The sequence below is a fragment of the Hyla sarda genome, chromosome 6 (assembly GCF_029499605.1).
Source record: "Hyla sarda isolate aHylSar1 chromosome 6, aHylSar1.hap1, whole genome shotgun sequence".
Classification (NCBI taxonomy): Eukaryota; Metazoa; Chordata; class Amphibia; order Anura; family Hylidae; genus Hyla; species Hyla sarda.
The window spans coordinates 289,138,492-289,162,181 of NC_079194.1; the positions used below are offsets into that span (position 1 = coordinate 289,138,492).

General features: G+C 47.6%; 1 protein-coding gene across 6 annotated transcripts in view; it reads right to left on the bottom strand.

Moving 5' to 3' along the window:
• Positions 1–23,690, bottom strand: part of AMBRA1 (autophagy and beclin 1 regulator 1) — a gene marked incomplete at its 3' end in the record, with an annotated part of 120,294 nt that overhangs the window by 54,824 nt on the left and 41,780 nt on the right. For all 6 annotated transcript variants that reach the window (XM_056527654.1, XM_056527659.1, XM_056527655.1 and 3 more), the window contains 1 exon segment: positions 19,426–20,918. In XM_056527654.1, coding sequence (XP_056383629.1) covers positions 19,426–20,918 — 1,493 coding nt within the window.

The following is a 23,690-nucleotide window of genomic DNA, read 5'->3' on the forward strand; positions in this document are numbered from 1 at the left end:
AACTAAAACATGGTCAAAAAATTTTCATTAAAGGTGAAAGCCTATGTGATCTGTACCTAAAATGACTACTTACCACAGAAAAACTGCTCTAAAAAGGACTATGTAAATATATTTCTTCCTTCTCTGAAATCTGCTGTCCGCTGCCTGTTGGTAGGGGAATTCTGTCTCTAGCAGCAAAGAGTCCAGAAGAGGGAACACAGAAAGTAGGACAGGGCTTAGCTAGCGCTATGTGCAGCAGAGAAAGCCTGAACTGTGTGCATGCACCCTGAGGTCCATGGCCATCACGCCCCCTCCCATAGTCATGAAAGGAGGGGGTGTGGCATGACGTCATGTCTCAAGTCCCGGAAACAAAGAGGTGCTGCACGAAGATTAGACATCGATTAGACATCTTATCCCCTATACTTTGGATAGGGGATAAGATGTCTTTGGCCAGAATACCCTTTTAAAGAAAGTTCTGGGCAGCTGTCCCTTGTGTAGCTTATCATCATCATCAGTGGTTCACTGCTTAGACCAGTGAAATGGGGACTTCAACTTAATAGGAGGATTCCTTACCTAGTCCTGAAGGCTTTTACCTAAATGCTGAGGGCAACTACCTAATAGGTTGGGATTCCCTACATAAATAACGGGGGCTTCTACCTAATAGGGTGGGACTCCCTGCCTAAATAATGGGGGGGGGGGGGGGGGGGGGGTTACCTACCTGCTAGGTGCTTCACCAATTTAGGGGTGGGGGGGGGGGGATTTTAAAGCAAATTCCGCGAAATACTGACCTGCATTGTTCATTGCTTGCAGACATTAGCCAGGGACTAAAACGGGAAACCCTAAATATGCCATAAGATCCGCAAACAACCCTATTGCTGTGCATAATATGAAATGCATGTTGTTTTTATCTTCCTTTCTTAGATATGGTGCCGTTTTTCTAGGTAGGAATGTACCCTAAATATATAGTTTGTCATACAGTCCCCTGTACGGTCACCATCTGACTTTAGACGGAATTCCCCAACCACGCTTCTAGCTGTTACAAAACCACAACTCCCAGCATGCCCGGACAGCCAACGGCTGTCCGGGCATGCTGGGGGTTGTAGTTTTGCAACAGCTGGAGGCACCCTGGTTGGGGAAACCCTGCATCTTTGTGAACTTTGGAGCTACACCGCTTGTCCTCTAACAACAGTAATGGCTGATGAAGGTCCCCTCCGCAACACTAAAGGGAAGGACGCAAACAATGCTGCAATCTAAAGGGACATTCTAGACTGACCCCATATAAAGAATATATAGGATTATATAATAGAACATAAAGGAGGTGAAATTCTCCAACCACACAAAAACATTAGCCAGTCCATCAACCTGTCAGATCGTTATAGGAACCTGCAAGGCCGGCCATAACTCAGACTATATTAGGAAATGACACCGGAGCAGTTACCCCGGGCTCTGCTCAGCCATTAAATCTAATAGACTACATAGTTACTTCAACAAAGGACTTCTGGGAGGTCGAGGGCCCGTGGGTCAAGTTTTTCTGTGTCTAAGTCACCAAACTAAACTTTTAATATATTGTTCCTTTTGTTATTATAAGACATTTTGCTATTTACTTGCTGTTAAAATTCTCAACCTTTATCTGTTCTTAATGTGATTGAAAAAATGGCCACTAGGTGGCTCTGTTCTGTTCCCAAACAGTAAATTTAGTCTCCACCCTGACTTGCAGAAGTCCAAACTCAGGAAGTGCGTGCTGGGCATGGTGAGGCACAGCTCTCGCAGGCTTCAGTGACGTTGTGCCTGCTGGGGAACGCCCACTTTGTCCTCCTGGGAGATCAGACAATGTGAGTAAGAGGAAAAGTATGATACACAGCTTTTTAAAGCTCGGAATTTTTTATTTTTTTTAGGGCGTTAAGAGTAGTTAGTTTAGAAAATATGGTTTGATGATAAGTACTCTTTAAGTCACTAAGTCATTGAGATTTTCATGAACATGCAGGCACCAAAATCCACCTCACTATGACTAGTTTAAGTGTAAAGAAGGGCATTGCCTTAAAGGGGAACCCAGGTGAAATATTTTATTTTATTTTTTTCAAATTAACTGGTGCCAAAAAGTTATATAGATTTGTAAATTAATTCTATTTAATAATCTTAACCCTTCCAGTACTTGTGAGAGGTTTGATATGGGGATTTGTTCCTGACGCGGACAGAGGTGTCAGCAGAGAGCACTGTGGTCAGACTGAAAAGAACTACACTACTTCCTCTGGAGCATGCAGCAGCTAAGTACTGGAAGGATTAAGATTATTAAAAAATTACTTCTTTTTAATTCGGGGTACTCCGGTGGCAAACTTTTTTTTATTTTTTATGAACTGGTGCCAGAAAGTTAAATTAATTCTATAAAAAAATCTCAATCCTTCCAGTACTTATTAGCAGCTGTATGCTACAGAGGAAATTTGAATTGAACACTTTTTGAATTTCGCTTTAGTGTTGTCCACAGTGCTCTCTGCTGACACATCTGTCTGTGTCAGGAACTGTCCAGAGTAGCATAGGTTTGCTATGGGGATTTTCTCCTTCTCTGGGCAGCTGCAGATACGGGCATCAGGTGTCAGCAGAGAGCACTGTGGACAACACAAAAAAATGTTTTTCCTCTGTAGCAAACAGCTGCTAACAATTCCTGAAAGGATTAAGATTTTTTTAATAGAAGTTATTTACAAATCTGTTTAACTTTCTGACACCAGTTGATTTAAAAAAAAAAAAAATGAAGGTTTCCACCGGAGTACCCCTTTAATCCTTCCAGTACTTATCAGCTGCTGTATGCTCCAGAGGAAGTTCTGTAGTTCTTTCCAGTCTGACCACAGTGCTCTCGACACCTCTGTCCGCATCAGGAACAAATCCCAATAGCAAACCTCCCCTGCTCTGGGTTCAACTTCTAAGACCCCTACTATTCCGAATATTTAGATATACAGTGACCTTGCATACATAGGAATGGTCTTACTGGGAATCGGAGGACCTAAGATCTCCCTGCAGAGCCCAGTGCCGTACGGTCAGCGCGCCAGGGACAAGCCAGCAGGGAACCAACGCGCAACCAGAACGCAGGACTATTCATTTTGCCAAGGGGCATGAAAGAACGGACTTGGTTCAACGAGATGACAAGTGTGGAGACAGAGGCCCATTCAACTTCTCCGCAATGTCTCTTCGAAACTCTGAAACCGAGCAGCAGATTCACAAGCGCTGGGATTTTCCTTTCGATTCGGAGTGCTTTTGTACTTAAACATTTTTTTTTCTTTCCATTTTCTTCCAGATTGGAATTTACATATCCTATTAGGACGAACAAAGAAGAAGACGACGCGGCACTGGCAAAGGCCTTTTACTGCGTTCTATGCTGCTCTCTCCCCCCCTCTGAAGAAGGAGGAGGGGGGGGGGACGGATGGTGGATGCAGGCTACCATTCTCTAGAGCGGAAGAATGGGAATTGAGGGCAGAGAAAGATGCTGAATTGTGTTTAACATTACTGGGAAATAAAAAAAAAAAAAAAAAAAAAGAACACTATCTGTGACAGCAGGTTTAGAGCGGCGCGGCAGGAAAACGCCAAGTTGCCTCGAATGCTTGGAGCCCGGGGTTAAGCTTCTTTTCAGAGAGGACAGATAAAGAATGAAGGGGAAAGAGAGAGAGAGAAAAAGAAGAAGCTGATAAGGCGGAGAGAACGAGAGAGAGAAGAGGGGATGGAAGGTACGCAGCGCTGAAGACGCCAGCGAGGAGAAGTCAGAAAGGGAACTCTACCCGGTACGAAAAAGCGGATGTCCAGAATAAGAGCAAAAGGACGATAGTGGCGGCTGAGATTAAGTGCAATTCAATCACATACAATATGGGATTTACATCTGTTTAAAAAAAATAAGGGAACACTAAGATAACACATCCTAGATCTGAATGAACTAATCGTATGAAATACTTTCATCTTTACATAGGTGAATGAGGTGACAATAAAAATCACACAAAAATGATCAATGGAAATCAAATGTATCAACCCATGGAGGTCTGGATATGGAGTCACACTTAAAATCACAGTGGAAAACCCCACTACAGGCTGATCCAACTTTATGTAATGTCCTTAAAGGGGTACTCCGGCGCTAAGACATCTTATCCCCTATCCAAAGGATAGGGGATAAGATGCCTGATCACGGGGGTCCCGCTGCTGGGGACCCCCGTGATCTTCCACGCCACACCCCGTTAGAATCAGCCCCGGAGCATGCTCGCTCCGGGTCCGATTACTGGCGATCACGGGGACGGAGCATAGTGACGTCACGGCTCCGCCCCCTCAATGCAAGCCTATGGAGGGGATGTGAAAGCTGTAGCACCGGAGTGTGTGTGGCCTCCACGTGCCCGTATGACCTCCCTACAATGCCTGGACATGCTCCTGATGAGGTGGAGGATGGTCTCCTGAGGGATGTCCTCCCAGACCTGGACTAAAGCATCCGCCAACTCCTGGACAGTCTGTGGTGGATGGAGCGAGACGTCCCAGATGTGCTCAATCGGATTCAGGTCTGGGGAACGGGCGGCCAGTTCATAGCATCAATGCCTTCCTCTTACAGGAACTGCTGACACACTCCAGCAACATGAGGTCTAGCATTGTCTTGCATTAGGAGGAACCCTGGGCCAACCGCACCAGCATATGGTCTCACAAGGGGTCTGAGGATCTCATCTCGGTACTTAATGGCAGTCAGGCTACCTCTGACAAGCACATGGAGGGCTGTGCGGCCCCCAAAGAAATGCCACCCCACACCATAACTGACCCACCGCCAAACTGGTCATGCTGGACAATGTTGCAGGCAGCAGAACGTTCTTCACGGCATCTCCAGACTCTGTCACATGTGTCACATGTGCTCAGTGTGAACCTGCTTTCATCTGTGAAGAGCACAGGGCGCCAGTGGTGAATTTGCCAATCTTGGTGTTCTCTGGTAAATGCCAAATGTCCTGCACGGTGTTGGGCTGTAAGCGCAACCCCCACCTGTGGATGTCGGGCCCTCATACCACCCTCATGGAGTCTGTTTCTGACTATTTGAGTGAACACATGCACATTTGTGTCCTGCTGGAGGTCATTTTGCAGGGCTCTGGCAGTGCTCCTCCTGCTCCTTCTTGCACAAAGGTGGAGGCAGCGGTCCTGCTGCTGGGTTGTTGCCTCCTACGGCCTCCTCAATGTTTCCTGATGTACTGGCCTGTCTACTGGTAGCGCCTCCATGCTCTGGACACTACGCTGACAGACACAGCAAACCTTCTTGCCACAGCTCGCATTGATGTGCCATCCTGGATGAGCTGCACTACCTGAGCCACTTGTGTGGGTTGTATACTCCGTCTCATGCTACCACTAGAGTGAAAGCACCGCCAGCATTCAAAAGTGACCAAAACATCAGCCAGGAAGCATAGGAACTGAGAAGTGGTCTGTGGTCACCACCAGCAGAGACACTCCTTTATTGGGGGTGTCTTGCTAATCGCCTATAATTTCCACCTGTTGTCTGTTCCATGTGAAATTGATTGTCAATCAGTGTTCTTCCTGAGTGGACAGTGGGATCTCACACAAGTGTCAGTGACTTGGAGTTACATTGTGTTGTTTAAGTGTTCTCTTTATTTATTTGAGCAGTGTATTATACTCTATACAACCATCGTGGCCGTTTTCGCCATATTGTACTATGAGATGCTGCAGAGCAGAGTTTGTCTTTGGGCTCATAAACCTGATGTGTCGTCTTATGGCAGTGGGTGCCTCCAGCTGTTGAAAAACTACAACCCCCAGCATGACCAGACAGCCTTCGGCTGACCGGGCATGCTGGAAGTTGTAATTTTGCAACAGCTGAAGGCACCCTGGTTGGAGAACACTGTCTTATGGTCATAAAACGAGAACGGAGATGTCCTTGCAACATGAAGTTTAAAGGGGTACTCCGGTGGAAAACAATTTATTTTAAATCAACTGGTGCCAGAAAGTTAAACAGATTTGTAAATTACTTCTATTAAAAAATCTGAATCCTTTCAGTACTTATGAGCTGCTGAAGTTGACTTGTCCTTTTCTATCTAAGTGCTCTCTGATGACACCTGTCTCGGGAACCGCCCAGTTTAGAAGCAAATCCCCATACTAAACCTCTTCTACTCTGTGCAGTTCACGAGACCAGCAGAGATGTCAGCAGAGAGCACTGTTGCCAGACAGAAAAGAACAACTCAACTTCAGCAGCTGATAATTATTGGAAGGATTAAGATTTTTTTAATAGAAATAATTTACAAATCTGTTTAACTTTCTGGAGCCAGTTGATCTAAAAAAAAAAAAAAAGTTTTTTCCAGGAATACCCCTTTAAAGGGGTACTCCAATGAAACCCTTTTTTCTTTTAAACCAACTGGTGACAGAAAGTTAAGCATATTTGTAAATTACTTCTATTAAAAAAATCTTAATCCTTCCAGTACTTATTAGCTGCTGAATGCTACAGAGGAAATTCCTTTCTTTTTGGAACACTGATGACATCACGAACACCGTACTCTCTGCTGACATCTCTGTCCATTTTAGCAACCGTGCATAGCAGATTTATCCTAAGGGCAGCATGGTGGCTCAGTGGTTAGCACTGCTGCCTTGCAATGCTGGGGACTTGGGTTCAAATCCCACTAAGGACAACAATAAATAAAGCGTTATTATTATTAATAATTAATCAATTATTATAATAACGTCAGCAGAGAGAACTGTGCTCGTGATGTCATCAGAGAGCATTCCAAAAAGAAAAAAATTTCCTCTGTAGTATTCAGCAGCTAATAAGTACAGGAAGGATTAAGATTTTTTTAATAGAAGTAATGTAAAAACCTGTTTAATTTTCCTGGAGCCAGTTGATTTAAAAGAAAAAAAAGGTTTTCTCCGGAGTACCCATTTAAAAGGATCCTCTCTGGTAGGAAAGCAGAGCCCCCAGGATCCCTGTCTATAAATAATTGTTTCCCCCCACCTTGGAGAGCATCCACAGAATGAGGGCAGCACCTGCCTGCGCAGCGGACGCTCCGTGACAGAAGCAGCTACATCTGGATGCAGCGGGGAAGCCTTTGGCCCACCCATTTATCCAGCTCCTAGAAAAAGGAATTGGAGCAGATACTCCAGTGACCGCCTCTGGTTCATGGACTCATGGCTATTCTCGCTGATCCGCGCCGGACAATCGGACTGCGCTGGCGAACGATCGAGAGGAGTGAACCAGACGTGGCATTCTCTGCTGATCCCAGATTTACGTTCGTACAAACCGGCCTAGGGTTCTGCAATCCTAAAAAGGTTGTTACTAGAGATGAGCGAACTTACAGTAAATTTGATTCGTCACGAACTTCTCGGCTCGGCAGTTGATGTCTTTTCCTGCATAAATTTGTTCAGCCTTTAGGTGCTCCGGTGGGCTGGAAAAGGTGGATACATTACGAGGAAAGAGTCTCCTAGGACTGTATCCACCTTTTCCAGCCCACCGGAGCACCTGAAAGCTGAATTCATTTGTGCAGGAAAAATCATCAACTGCCGAGCCGAGAAGTTTGTGACGAATCAAATTTACTGTAAGTTCGCTCATCTCTAGTTGTTACCCAACCAGGGTGCCTCCGACTTTTGCAAAACTACTACTCCCAGCATGCCCGGACAGCCTCTGGCTGTCCGGGCATGCTGGGAGTTGTAGTTTTGCAACAACTGGAGGCACCCTGGTTGGGAAACGCTGACATAACCAAACAGACTTGCAATTCGGTAAACAGGGAAAATGAAAGTTTATTAAGAGTTATTTCCTGTACAGGTTCCTGGGCAGCTCAGGACAAATCCTGTGCACAAGCAGACGTGCTGGACGTTCACTCTCTGGACTAGGTAAGTATATAGGGGTACTCCGCCCCTAGACATCTTATCCCCTAGCCAAAGGATAGGGGATAAGATATCTGATTGCACGCAGGGGGGGTTGTCCTGCCGCTGGTGACCCCAGCGATCTCGCTGCTCCACCCGGCGTTCGTTTAGAGCTTTGAGTGCAGCGCCACACCCCCTCAATGCAAGTCTATGGGAGGGGGCATGATGGCTGCCACGCCCCCTCCCATAGCCTAGCATTGAGGGGGCGTGACCGTGACATCATGAGTGGGGTGTGACCATGACGCCATGACCCTCCGCCCCCCATCGCCAGTTTGCTCCGTGCATCGGATGTCTGAGGTGTCGCAGCCATGATCGTGGGGGTCCCCAGTGGTGGGATTTCCGCAATCAGACATCTTATCCCCATTGACTCCCATTTTTTTTTTTTTTTTTTTTTTAAACATGGGAGTCAATGGGACCCCTACAAAACAGTACATGCGTACGGTTCCATCCGGTTTTTGACTTTGCACAGTTTTTTTTTTTATTCTTGGAATTTCAATCAAACAAAGTGAAACTTTATTCATAATGGAGTGAAAAGTTAAAAACGTATACGTTTTTTTTTTTTTCTTAAAAAACGGCGGCAACCGGACATCATTTTTCAAAACCGTATACGGATTAAAATTTGTACACACGTTTTGATACAGTTTGGACCGGTTTTTGAGGAATCAGTTTTTCATCAAAAACCTGATACGGGAACTGTATTGCAAAAACGTGGCGTGAACCCGGCCAAACAGAAGCCAACATTTATTACGTGGTCAAGAAGAAGAAGGTGGACCTGCGGCAACGGGATGAGTTAATGATGGGATAACAAATTAGGCTGGTGGTCTGACAGCTGGGAAGGTGGTCTCGGACATATCCATTGGAATAAAGCAGCAGTCGTGTGTTTGTACTTCTGTCCCACTCATCCGTTGCCCCAAGGTTCGGAACATTTTGTTCCAAACGCTTGGAGTGATCGGCAGGGGGTCGTGATGTCACTGCCGCGCCCCCTCAATGCAAGTCTATGGGAGGGGGCGTGGCCACGCCCCCTCCCATAGACTTGCATTGAGGGGGCACGAGGCGTGACATCCAGAGGGGGGGGGGGGGTGGCCGTGATGTCACAACCCTCGCCGCCGGCACCCAGCGTTCTAAACAAATGCTGGGTGCCATACAAAGATAGGGTGGGGGTGGTCCATCAGACATCTAATCCTCTATCCTTTGGATAGGGGATAAGATGTCAGGGGGCGGAGTACCCCTTTAAGCGGATATAAGCTGGAGAAGAATTAGGTCTCGCATTGTCTGCTCCTCCGTACAGCAGACAGCTACATGATGGATCACTTGCCTAATTTGACATTTAGAGGAGTCGGGGTTTTTAGAAAACGTTTGATGGATGAAGCGTGAAGAATCAGGAAGGAGACGTAGATCTGCATACAGAGTCCCGAATATGTCTCGTGTGTACGCAGAGTGATCAATGGTCGCTACGCCAGGGTCAGAGGCAGAACGGTCTCCAACTGATCAGAACATTACAGACAGGTTTCAAGGTCTTTTACCAAAAAAATGGGGAGAGGTGCAGAGTTTACAGACTGGTGTCCATGCCTGGACGAGAAGTTAGGGTGTCAATACTTGTGGCTACAAACTACAATTCCCAGCATACCCCGACAGCTGAATGGGAGAGTTGGCACACATCCATAAACATAAACAGACAGTCCTGGCGAGTTTGGACACCTTAAAGGGGTACTCCGGTGGAAAACTTTTTATTTTTATTTTTTTTAAATCAACTAGTGCCAGAAAGTTAAACAGATTGGTAAATTACTTCTATTAAAAAATCTTAATCCTTCCAGTACTTATTAGCTGATGAATACTACAGAGAAAATTATTTTCTTTTTGGAACACAGTGCTCTCTGCTGACATCATGACCACAGTGCTCTCTGCTGACATCTTAGGAACATCTGCGTCCATTTTAGGAACTGTCCAGAGCAGCATATGTTTGCTGTGGAGATTTTCGACTACTGCCGTCACGCCCCCTTCCATAGACTTGCACTGAGGGGGCGTGACCGTGACATCATGAGCCTCCGCCCTGCATCGCCAGTCATCTGGCACGGAGTGAAATTTGCTCCATGCGTCGGATGTTTGGAGTGCCGCAGCTGGGATCGCGGGGGTCCCCAGCGGTGGGACCCCCTGTGATCAGACATCTTATCCCCTATCCTTTGGGCAGAGTGCTTCTTTAAAGAGAACATTTCATGTGCCTGTACCCCACATCAGACAGGATTCCATCAGCCATACCAGCACAGGCAGCTTAGGCTCCTCTCATCTCACCAGACAGCGGCGGCGTCGTCCCACGTGTCTTATACAGCGTCGAGCGCAGCCATCAGTCATCCCCCGCTCATTACGTATGCGTTATCTGAGTCATTAACCGGAAGAGAGATAATTAACCTGGCACCTCCGATCTGTCGTGTGGAAAACCTCTCATTTTCCATCTCTGTGAACGACACCGGTCTCATCTCCCCTCATGTATCGCTCGCTGCGAGGTCCTGACTCCGGCAAGCGTGTTATTAAAAACGCTCGGGTGCCAACGCTGATCGCGCGCCGCTAATTGTTATATACAAATGAAGCTTCCCCTAATCACACCCTCCAGCTTTCTATATGTCACTACACAAATACACATCTGAAGCAGCTGGCTTTAAATATATATATGTCCACCCATCAGACATGGCAATACCAGATGACGCGAATAACAAGGATACGACACAGGGCGGGATGTATCCGGCGGTAAGGGATCAGTCAGTTCCTGGGGTTCATGTTGGGCGTAGAAAAAAAAAAAGGGGCAAATGTACGAATCAGAGCGAATAATGGCGAGACAACCGGGTCCGAACTTCTCCAAAAGAACCGGTTTTGTCCCTGGTAAGAAGGGGTTAGTACCTACCAAATGGAATACAAGGATGGACAACCAAGGAACTGGTGATGGAGGCTCAATTCTACGTATGGGAAGCAGAGGCTACCCCCCCCCCCCCTACAGTAAAGTGAACTGCTGAAAAGGTTTGTGCTGACTAGAAAGGAGTCAGATCACAGAGGACATCACAGTTTGCTGTATATGGTACCGAGTAGCCCCAGACCGGTAAAAGCGCCCATGCTGATCACTGTCCAGTGAGTATACTAATAATGGTCATTAGAGATGAGCGAACTTACAGTAAATTCGTCACGAACTTCTCGGCTCGGCAGTTGATGACTTTTCCTGCATAAATTAGTTCAGCTTTCCGGTGCTCCCGTGGGTTGGAAAAGGTGGATACAGTCCTAGGAGACTCTTTCCTAGGACTGTATCCACCTTTTCCATCCCACCGGAGCACCTGAAAGCTGAACTAATTTATGCAGGATAAGTCATCAACTGCCGAGCCGAGAAGTTCGTGACGAATCGAATTTACTGTAAGTTCGCTCATCTCTAATGGTCATGTGAGCATCAAAACTGGAGCATGAAGTAACGCAAAAAGGCAGCCTGGACTGTCGGGTCACTTTTTCTTTTCAGTCATGTGAACGTCAGGGTGTATGTGCAGGGATGTGGAATTCCTATCACCCCACGCCCGAGACATGCAGTTCCGGGTGCCGGGCAGGTGAATCTTTCCGGCCCTTAGCCTGGGCAAGAACTGTCCAGAGTAGGAGAAAATCCCCATAGAAAACTTATGCTGCTCTGGACAGTTCCTAAAATGGACAGAGATGTCAGCAGAGAGCACTGTGTTCCACAAAGAAAACCCATTTCCTCTGTAATATTCAGCAGCCAATAAGTAGTGGAAGGATTAAGATTTTTTAATAGAAGTAATTTACAAATCTGTTTAACTTTCTGGCACCAGTTGATTTAAAATATAAATAAATAAAGTTTTCCACGGGAGTACCCCTTTAAGTAATAACTATTGGTCTCCTATGTGAACCTGTGGCTGCACTATTTGTTTTGATCTATACTGTTCTATTATATATATTATTATCCATCTTTTATTACTAGCCCCTGAGGACGTCCGGCTGGTTTATACCAATCCGAACAGAAATGCGCTGGGCTTTATCTTTCCAAGCATTGGGGGTTCTTTAGATCAAGATTGAAGTCCCAGTTTTTGGGATAGACTGTGACACCTGGAATTAGTTGAGACTGTGGGAAGTTTTTGACCTATTGAGAGATTTTTATTTTACAAGGTGATTGAACTACACTGGTTATTTTCTTTTGGTGGCTTTTAGCTTCCCTTATCATTAAAAGTTAAAGGGGTACTCCGCTGGAAAAAAAAAAAACCTTAAAAAGTTAAACATATTTGTAAATTACTTTCATTAAAAACTCTTAATCCTTCCACTACCCATCAGCTGCTTTATGCTCCACAGGAAGTTCTTTTCCTTTTGAATTTATTTTTCTGTCTCACCATAGTGCTCTCTGCTGACACCTCTGTCCATTTTAGGAACAGTCCAGAGTAGAAACAAATCACTAGAGATGAGCGAACTTACAGTAAATTCAATTAGTCACGAACTTCTCGGCTCGGCAGTTGATGTCTTTCCCTGCATAAATTAGTTCAGCTTTCCGGTGCTCCCGTGGGCTGGAAAAGGTGGATACAGTCCTAGGAGACTCTTTCCTAGGACTGTATTCACCTTTTCCAGTCCACCGGAGCACCTTAAGGCTGAACTAATTTACGCAGGATACGTCATCAACCGCCGAGCCGAGAAGTTTGTGACGAATCGAATTTACTGTAAGTTTGCTCATCTCTACAAATCCCCATAGCAAACCTCTCCTGCTCTGGACAGTTCCTGACATGGACAGAGGTGTCAGCAGAGAGCACTGTGGTCAGACTGAAAAGGAAATTAAAAAAGAAAATAACTTCCTGTACAGCATACAGCAGCTGATAAGTACTGGAAGGATTAAGATTTTTAAATCGAAGTAATTTACAAATCTGTTTAACTTTCTGGCATCAGTTGATTTAATTTTTTATTTTTTTTTCCAGTGGAGCACCCCTTTAAGTGTTAAGGCACCTTAATATTTGATTTGCAGTTTTTGCTACCTAAACATTGTACAGACCAAGTTTCACTCATTCCAACCAGCTAATCCAGTGTTTCCCAACCAGGGTGCCTCCAGCTGTTGCAAAACTACAACTCCCAGCATGACCGGACAGCCGTTGGCTGTCCGGGCATGCTGGTAGTTGTAGTTTTGCAACTGCTGGAGGCACACTGGTTGGGAAACACTGAGCTAATCCAATGGCCGTGGGAATTAAAGCAACACTCCACCTCAAAGGGTCTTTGGGGCAATGTATGACACAGGGAAGAACAAGTTATAACTCATCATGACCAACAGGTCTCGTATATAGAAACAATAACGTTATGGGGGTAATATCCTACTGTAGATCTCCCTATAAACCTTTGGCGCACGCACAGTAATGCCGTGACAAATATCTGCTGCATTCACAAGTGACAGCCAGTGTAGGGCGCACATCACAGGATCTATTTTCAGGGGAAGCCTATTAACCTCCCGGCGGGGTTCCTGCACACGATCCACAGTCTACTGGAGGCCGAGTGAATGGATATTACATTACAGCAAATTAAAAGCAAACAATCCGGGAAAGACCAAAAAGCTGAAGGCCATAATGGTCAGTCTTTACTGCAGAACTACACCTCCCAGGATGGGTTGTAAGTTAGCCACAGGAGGGAGGGGACAAGGGTTAACTGTTGTTGAGGGGAGAAAGAAGGAGAAAGAGAGCGGAACGAGAGCCCGAGAGAGAGCGAGAGAACACGAGAGCCCGAGAAAGAGCGAGAGAACACGAGAGCCCGAGAAAGAGCGAGAGAGCGGAGCGAGAGCCCGAGAGAGCGGAGCGAGAGCCCGAGAGAGCGGAGCGAGAGCCCGAGAGAGCGGAGCGAGAGCCCGAGAGAGCGGAGCGAGAGCCCGAGAGAGCGGAGCGAGAGCCCGAGAGAGCGGAGCGAGAGCCCGAGAGAGCGGAGCGAGAGCCCGAGAGAGCGGAGCGAGAGCCCGAGAGAGCGGAGCGAGAGCCCGAGAGAGCGGAGCGAGAGCCCGAGAGAGCGGAGCGAGAGCCCGAGAGAGCGGAGCGAGAGCCCGAGAGAGCCCGAGAGAGAGAGAGCACGAGAGCACAAGAGAGAGAGAGCACAAGAGAGAGAGAGCACAAGAGAGAGCACAAGAGAGAGAGAGCACAAGAGAGAGAGAGCACAAGAGAGAGAGAGCACAAGAGAGAGAGAGCACAAGAGAGAGAGAGCACAAGAGAGAGAGAGAGAGAGAGAGAGAGAGAGAGAGAGAGAGCACAAGAGAGAGAGAGAGCACAAGAGAGAGAGAGAGCACAAGAGAGAGAGAGAGAGCACAAGAGAGAGAGAGAGAGCACAAGAGAGAGAGAGAGCACAAGAGAGAGAGAGAGAGCACAAGAGAGAGAGAGAGAGCACAAGAGAGAGAGAGAGAGAGAGAGAGAGAGAGAGCACAAGAGAGAGAGAGAGAGAGAGAGAGAGCACAAGAGAGAGAGAGAGAGAGAGAGCACAAGAGAGAGAGAGCACAAGAGAGAGCACGAGAGAGAGAGCACAAGAGAGAGAGCACAAGAGAGAGAGAGCACAAGAGAGAGAGAGCACAAGAGAGAGAGCACAAGTAGAGAAGAATGAGAGCGCATGAACGAAATAGAGCACGATATAGAGAGATGAAGAAAAAATACATTATGCACTGAGCAGAATAGTTTATCTTCAGTGTACAAGCAGTGGGGACGTTATCGAGCAGCCATCATAAGTGCCCGACGTGGTGCCAGCTTGGAAGGCTGAGGATTAAATACAAGATCTCATTTGCATTACGCTAAAGTATAGACTTCCCGATAAGAGGAATTGGGCAACGTGAGGGGATTGTTGAGCAGCGCGACATGGATTCCACTTTTCCATATTGCATGGCCTTTGGGCTGAAAAGCAGAGCACGTAATGCTTAAAGAGGAACCTCTCCTGCTCTGGACAGTTCCTGACATGGACAGAGGTGTCAGCAGAGAGCACTGTAGTCAGACAAAGGAAAAGAACTTCCTCTGGAGCATACAGCAGCTGATAAGTACTGGAAGGATTAAGATTTTTAAATAGAAGTAATTTACAAATCTGTTTAACTTTCTGGCACCATTTAGTTTGAAAACATTTCTCTTCCCTCCAGAGTACCCCCTTAAAACACAGGCCAGGTCCACCACCACTTATACGACAGAGGGGTTCAATACAGGGAGCTTCCTCTAAGACACACGACAGGAGCTGTTGCAAAACTACAATTGCCAGCATGCCCGGACTGCCAAAAGCTGCCTGAACATGCTGAGAGTTGTAGTTTTACAACAGGTGGAGACACGCTGGTTGTAAAACGCCGATATAAGGGCTCGGTTTTTGCGCGACCAATTGTACTTTGTAATGACACCTTTTATTCTACTATATATTTTATTCTTTTTATTATACTTTTATTCTTCAGACATTTCTGCACTTGGCGATAGAACAGGTTTTATTTTCCTTCTAGGACCAGGACCGCATTGTAATATCAATAGACATTGTGCAACAGGGTCTTCAGAGACTATCCAAGGAGAGCCAGGGATACCCCAACGCTGTATCTCAGACTGTCCCATATAGACACATGGAGCTTCGTGCAGGGGTCAACATGTCCCCTTCCTGGGGACAGCCGGGGTGCCGAGCTGGAGATTGTGGGGGACCCAGCGGTCGGACCCTCCCCCAGACAATCTAAAACGTATCCCCTATCCTTCGGATAGAGAATAAAAGGAGTACTCCAGTGCAGTATAAAAAATTATTTCCATTCGATAGGGGGAAAAGTTTTACTGCACTGGAGAACCCCTTTAATAGTTGGATTTAAAGGGGTACTATGCCGAAAATCATATGATGCCTGATCGCTGGGGTCCCGCCACTGGGGACCCCCACGATCTCCGGGCTTGGAGCTTCTGATTTTGTGACGTCACGCCACGCCCCCTCCATTCGTGTCAATGAGAGGAGATGTGACAGCTAGTACGTAACCATCACGCCTCCTCCCATAGACATGAATGGAGGGGGCATGGCGGCTGTTGTCGCCAGTCATCCGACACAGAGTGGGGTTCGCTCCGTGCATGGATGACTGGGGCCGCGCCGGAGTCCCACCGCTTTGGAAAAGGGATAAGATGTTTTTCTGCGGAGTACCCCTTTAAGCTCTGGAGTAGTCGCGACTAACTTCTAATCAGAAAATAAAAAGCAGGTTAGGGGAAAAAAAACTAAAACTGGTTAACGCTGCAGATCCGTCAGTGACCCAACCCATAGTGTGCCTCCAGATGTTGCCAAGCCCCCCGTCCCGCTTTGCCCCCTGGCCTGCTCGCAGAAGCAATCCGCCGCTCTAAGCAGCCACACAGGGGCACTGCAGTGTACTTAGACATCGCGGACCAGTAGCTGCAAGCAGGCCAGGGGTTGGGGCGAGGCAGGGCGGGAGGTGGCAACAGCTGGAGGCACACAGATCTGTTACATGTGACCCTACACTAATGCATTTTTTCCCCAACCTGTAGCTCTCTGTTGCAAAGCTATCACTCCCATCATGCCCCGACAGCCTTCGGCTGTCGGGGCATGATGGGAGTGGTAGTTTTGCAACAGCTGAAAAGCCACATATTTGGGGGGGGGGGGGGGGGGGCACTGCTCTAATATAGGTAAATAAAATATTAGTTCCCATTAAACCACTAGGCAGGATACCTACTAACTTCCTGATCTGCAGCACCACCAAGTGGACAGAAGGGATAACTGCAGTAACGGCCGGTGTGCGACAGCTGCGTTTTTTTTGTTTGTTTTTCAAGCGCATAAATAGTCTGGTGATCCTCTAGGCTCTAAAGAACCTCAGACGTCCATTAAGAGCTATAGGCGAGCTTGGATTTGGTCAAGTTTTTGGCTCGTGAACAAGAAAAAAAGATCACAATGCAAATGTGAACAGAGCCAAATATACTGATTCTCTGTTGTTCACCGAGTATCTAGGAAGACTCCGCTTGACATTTGATATCCCCACCTTTTCCTATATGGGGGGCATGACAATGGCTTAGGCCAGTATTCCACAACTTATGGGGGGGGGGGGGGGGGGTCGTATTTTTGCAAAAGCTGAGGAGTCACAAGTTGGGCAAATGCTGCATTAGGCATAAAGCGTAAAGCTTGTGGGGAATGTACGCCCCGGAAAACATGGGCAGGACATTCCATACATTGGAACGTTCCGGCGGGCGCGTGTCTATTCTTTCTGAAGACGCCAGAATGGGAAATTGTACCGTGTGCACAGTGCAGCGGAATCCTATTGAAGTCAACCTGACCCTGCTACAGCGGAATGTCCGTGCGGAATATTCCGGCGGATTTCTGCACGGGCATTCCACCATATGAACATACTCTTAGGCTAAGCGACATTGCTATTTAAAAAAAAAATAAATAAACTGCATCATCTGCAAATCTGGGTGGACTTTAGGTCTATGTTCACCTGAAAAATTTCGGGAAAACGGCAGGTGTTGGCATGTTAGGGCTGCTAAGAAATGCGGATTCCGCTGAAAGATTAGATGCATCAATTCTTTCCGTCCGTGGTGGCCAACATGAAGATTTCCACAGCAGATGTTTCTGCTGTGGAAATTCCACCATGTGCACAGTGCAGGAGAATCCCCTTGAAAACAATGGGACTCTGCTGCAATGAGAACAAGAGAGAGAGAGAGAAAACAAGAGAAAGATTGGAGAAAGCGAGAACAAGGCCATATTGGTCAGCCTTTACTGCAGAACTACACCTCCCAGGATGCCTTTTAAATTAGCCACAGGAAGGAGGGGGACAAGGGTTAACTGTCGTTAAGGGGAGAGAGAAGGAGAAAATGAGAGAAAGAGAGAACAAGAGAGAGAACAAGAAAAAAAAGACACAGAGAGAGAGACCAGAGAGAGAGAGAGAGAGAGACCAGAGAGAGAGAGAGAGAGACCAGAGAGAGAGAGAGAGACCAGAGAGAGAGAGAGAGAGAGAGAGACCAGAGAGAGAGAGAGAGAGAGACCAGAGAGAGAGAGAGACCAGAGAGAGAGAGAGACCAGAGAGAGACGAGAGACGAGAGAGAGAGAGAGAGAGAGAGAGAGAGAGACACAGAGAGACACAGAGAGACAGACACAGAGACACAGAGAGACAGACACAGAGAGACAGAGACACAGAGAGAGACAGAGACACAGAGAGAGACAGAGACACAGAGAGAGACAGAGACACAGAGAGAGACAGAGACACAGAGAGAGACAGAGACACAGAGAGAGACAGAGACACAGAGAGAGACAGAGACACAGAGACAGAGAGACAGAGACACAGAGACAGAGAGACAGAGACACAGAGAGACAGAGACACAGAGAGACAGAGACACAGAGAGACAGAGACACAGAGAGACAGAGACACAGAGAGACAGAGACACAGAGAGACAGAGACACAGAGAGACAGAGACACAGAGAGACAGAGACACAGAGAGACAGAGACACAGAGAGACAGAGACACAGAGACACAGAGAGACAGACACACAGAGACACAGAGAGACAGACACAGAGAGACAGAGACACAGAGAGACAGAGACAGAGAGACAGAGACACAGAGAGACAGAGACACAGAGAGAGACAGAGACACAGAGAGAGACAGAGACACAGAGACACAGAGACACAGAGAGACAGAGACACAGAGAGACAGAGACACAGAGACACAGAGAGACAGAGAGACAGAGAGACAGAGAGACAGAGAGACAGAGAGACAGAGAGACAGAGAGACAGAGAGACAGACACAGAGAGAGAGACAGAGAGAGAGACAGAGAGAGAGAAGAGATTGTGTCCCCCACACAATCAGACGCTGTCCCACCAGTGCCACAACAAAATGACAAAGAACGTCAACACCCAGTTGCCAATTTATTCATACATTACCAGGAGTGATAGCAGAGGAAATAGCACAATGCAGAGTTCCATTTCACGGAGAATACAATAACTCACTAAAACAGACATGTCAGAAGAGCTTATTGGTCCAAGGGGTACTTCTATGTCATAGAGTGACAGTGTATCGCTATGAAATGCTGTAAACCAATACAGGGAATGGCGCCGTAAACCAGCACTGTGGTCCCATCAGCCACCAGGTCAACAGGGAATTGCAGCCGCCCATTGATTTGAATGGAGCTGTACTGCGGTGTCCACTAGTAGGATGACAGGTGCTGTAGTGCAGGATGAGCTCCCCCACCGTTTATATCCTAGCGATATGCCATCACTGTATGGGAAAGGAGTAATCTTGCTGTATTGAAAACCTTCTGACAGGTTATAGTGCATTTCTTACCTTCTAAGAGAGTCGTCCTCTGTGCTCTCCTCGTGGTACTTCTATGTCATAGAGTGACAGCGTATTGCTATGAAATGCTGTAAACCCATAGAGGAAATTATGCCATAAACCAGCATTGTGGTCCCATCACCTGCCAGGTCTGCAGGGAATTGCAGCCGCCCCATTGATTTGAATGAAGCTGTACTGCGGTGCCCACTAGTAGCATGACAGGTGCCGTGGTGTAGGATGAGCTTCCCCACCGTTCATATCCTAGCGATATGCCATCACTGTATGGGAAAGGAGTACCCCTGCTGTATTGAAAACCTTCTGAGAGGTTATAGTGCATTTCTTACCTTCTTAGAGAGTCCTCCTCTGTGCTCTCCTCGTGGAGATCTTGTGGTAAGGCCTCTTGGGATACATTCGGAGCTCTGTTAACAGTAGCCGGTTGACTGTAGACCCGTTCCCAGTGTTCAGTCTCGGGATTATAAGCTACACCTACTGTTCTTTCTTCCTGTGATGTCCCTGGTTCCAAACGTCCACTGCCACTAGGTAAACTTCCTATATCTGGTCTCTCAACCCCTGTGGCACCAGGCTGCTCTGTGCTGCCAGCGGCCAGACCAGCCTGGAAAGTGCTTGGTGAAGGAACTGGGGGTGGTTGCCAGGAGGGCATGCCTGCACTCTCCGGATAAGTCGGCGGGGTCCTTTCCCAGCGCAGAGTGTCATTGTTGAACGTCAGCAGGTTGTGGCAGGCGCGGCAGCGGTTCATGTGCCCTCTAGGCTGATTTGCAGCACTCTCACCACTGTGAGCCTGGTTGGACTGATGCGAAGGACCCGGTTGTTCAGGTTCTAGATTGTTATTGAGCATCTCATGAGCTTGCCCCTGCGTGGTGCCCGGAGTCCCAGGTTCCAGGTCGTATTGCCTGTCATACTCAAGGAAGAAGCGTCTCAGGTCACACTGCAGCTCTGTTCGGGAGGTGGTGGGAAGTACAGGTGGCTGACTTCCAGAGTTATCCTGCTCTGTGGTGGAAAAACCTCGGCCCTCCGTAGCTGAAGTATACACCGAGGATGAGGCCTCGCCTTCCTGTTGCCTCAGAACAGACAGCAGGCTTACGGATGAGGCACTCGTCCGGGGAGGGGGCATGGGTTCCACCATTTCAGAACGGGATCCCATATTAAGCACTGTGCGAGTCCACTCAGAACCACCAATATCGGTGGTCGGCTGTTGATAGCGAGACGGCTGCCCAGCGAGTGAGCGGCGCATAGGTCCCAGACTCAGACTGCGCAGTGTGTTACCGGCGGTGCTGCTGTGCACGCTACTGAAGGCAGAAGGTCGGCTTAGAAGTCCATGGTCGTGCTGGGCAGAGGACTGGTGGTGCTGCTGCTGCCGTTCCAAAGAATGTTGGGGATCAGTTTGCACTGGAGAATAGGAAGTGGAGGTAGCCCCCGATGACGTGGAGGGAGTACCTGGTGCTTCAGGGTGGGGGAAAAGTGAAGACGACAACCGAGCACTAGAGCATCGGACGCAGAGGCACAGCATACTGGGGTCTTGGCAGCATGGAGTGGTGACACCTGGGGGCGGTCGGTCTCTAATGCGAGTATAAATAAGCCTTTGACTGCTTTCCGTTGTTGGGGGAGGGGGTGGAGGTGGCGGCGGCGGGGATGGGGTGGCAGAGTCTTGTACAGGAGGCTGCTCTCCGGCCTGGGTGCCTGATGAGCGCGATGAGAGCATGTGTAGAAAATTATGGAGCAGCGGCGTACGGCGGACTGGTTGAGTCTGCAACAGAGAACGTTGTCGGTAGATGGGAATCTCTGCACTGTCGAGGGGGATCTCCGATTCTTCATCACTCTAAAAAATAAAAATAAAGTGGGTCACTAAATGTACAATGCTAAAGCAGAGGTGATGGGTATGCAGAACTGCCCGCTGGCCGGATAGCCTCCAATAGATAGGACGACATCAAATGTTCCGCAACATTGTTGGCTTAAAGGGGTACTCTGTCCCTGGACATTTTATCACCTATCCAAAAGGATAGGGGATAAGATGTCAGATCACCGGGGTCCCGCTGCTGGGGACCCCAGGGATCGCTGCTGCAGCACCCCGCTATCATTACTGGGCAGAGCGATATCGCTCTGCACGTAATGATGGGCAATACAGGGGCCGGAGCATCGTTACGTCACGGCTCCGCCCCTCGTGACGTCACGGCCCGCCCTCGTCAATACAAGTCTATGGGAGGGGGCGTGACGACCATAGGCCATAGGCTTGCATTAAGGGGACGGGCCGTGATGTCATGAGGGGCGGAGCCATGACGTCACGCTGCTCTGGCCCCTGTACCGGCCGTCATTACGCACAGAGCGAACTCTTTCTGTGCAGTAATGATGGCGGGGTGCCGCAGCGGCGATCCCCAGGGTCCCCAGCAGCGGGACCGCGGCGATCTAACATCTTATCCCCTATCCTTTGGATAGAGGATAAGATGCCAGGGGCGGAGTACCCCTTTAATCCTTCCACTACTTTTTAGCAGCGGATTGCTGGAGGAAATTATTTTGTTTTTGAATTTCTATTTTGTCTTGTCCACAGTGCTCTCTGCTGACACCTCTGTCCATGTCAGGAACTGTACAGAGCAGCATAGATTTGCAATAGGGAATTTCTCCTGCTCTGGACAAATCCTGATACGGGCATTAGGTGTCAGCAGAGAGCACTGTGGACAAGACACAAAAGAAATTCAAAAATAAAAATTTCCTCTGTAGCATACAGCTGCTAAAAAGTACTGGAAGGGTAAATATTTTTTTTAATAGAAGTAATTTACAAATCTGTTTAACTTTCTGGCACCAGTTGATTTAAAAAAAATGTTTTCCACCGGAGTACCCCTTTAAGCAGATCATGGGCAGGCCAGGTTTGCATTGTGTTTTGCGTGTACAGTAGACATATGCTCTGGGATGGTGCCCTCCAGCCAAAAAGATCCAAAGGGCCCCATTGCCAAAAAGAGTGAGCTTACTCCAGGATGATAAGTGAAATCGATTAAAGCAGGTAGGCATAGGCCACAATAGTTCGGGGGCACTGCAGAGCTACATAGATGATCTTCACTTGGATATGGTCACTTTTGCAATCAAAAGAGAGTCACTATCGGGAAAACTTTGACTCTGTTACCAGGTAAGGGTGCGTTCACACGGCCGTCTGTCCCTGTTTTTTTATCCCCGTTTCGGTTCTGTTCATGCAGGCTGAAAACAGATTAAAGACGGTTTTAAAAAAATCCCATTCATGTCAATGGGATTTTTTTTTACAATCCGTTCACATCCGTTTGTACCTGTCTGCGCTCATTTTCATTTTTTTGACAGCAGAAAAAACAGCACATTCCATAAAAAAAAAACTGAAGAAAAAACGGATACAGTAAACTTAACATTAAAGTCTATGGAATACAAATGAGCCTTTAATGTCATCCGTTCGCATCAGTTTTTTTATTTGTTTTTACTTCTAAGCATGCTCAGAACAAAAAAAAAAATGGGGGGGGGGGGGGGGAGTTTATTAGCTGAACAATAACTGATACAAACGGATACAAATAGATAAAATAAAATTGACAATAACTGATGCAAACGGATGTCAAGTCCGTTTTTATTTTTGACGGGAGAAGAACGGGACGGGTCTAGACGGCCGTGTGAACGCAGCCTAAAAGGAGAAAAAGAAGTAGGGCCTAGCTAATATGGCTGACAGGAAGAAGCAAGATTAGCATAGGGCACAAATAATGCCCTCTTTATGTCTCTAAGGTGCACGATCCAAAACGAGAGGGGACGGGTGAAAAGTCTCGTATCATCGTGCAGCTTATTGGACATTGCACGTGCGTTTACCCTGCAAACGAGGATCATAACTTCGCACCCGCTCCCTTCTCGTCTCGGAAGGTATACTTCAGAGACATGACGAGGGCAGACGTGAGTAGTAAAGTAAACCCTCTCCCGTTTTACTGGACAACCCCTTTTTTTTTTAGAGTACATTCACACGTACAGCATCTGCTGCTGATGAGGAAGAAAATGAGCTGCAGCAAAATATGCAGCAGATCCTGTATGTGAAAACGGACTCTAAGGGTACTTTCAGGAGAGCGGATTTACAGCGCGTATTTTACGCTGCAGATCCGCCGCTGAAGGACCTCTGTATGGTGCCTTTGCATGTGCCTGCCCGGAGCGACAATACGCAGCTACGTGCAGACACACTGAAGTAGGGCTGCAGCTAATGATTATTTTAAAAGGAGTTCTCCCACTGAAATCTTTTATCCCCCGCTGTGCCCAGGCTGTAAAACTATACATAATAAACCTTTCACTTACCTGCCTACGATCCCCCGTTGTTCCAATATCGCCATCCCGTTCTCTGGTCCCTGTCAGCTTCCTCTTCCTGCGGGTCGGTGACTTCACTCAGCCTATCAGCAGCCGCGACGGGACATTGCTGCGGCCGCTGATAGGCTGAGCGCAGAGTGAAGTCATCGACCCGCAGGAAGAGGAAGCTGACAGGGACCAGAGAACGGGATGGCGATATCGGAACAACGGGGGATCGTAGGCAGGTAAGTGAACGTTTATTATGTATAGTTTTACAGCCCGGGCACAGCGGGGGTTAAAAGTTTTAGCTTAGAGAACTCCT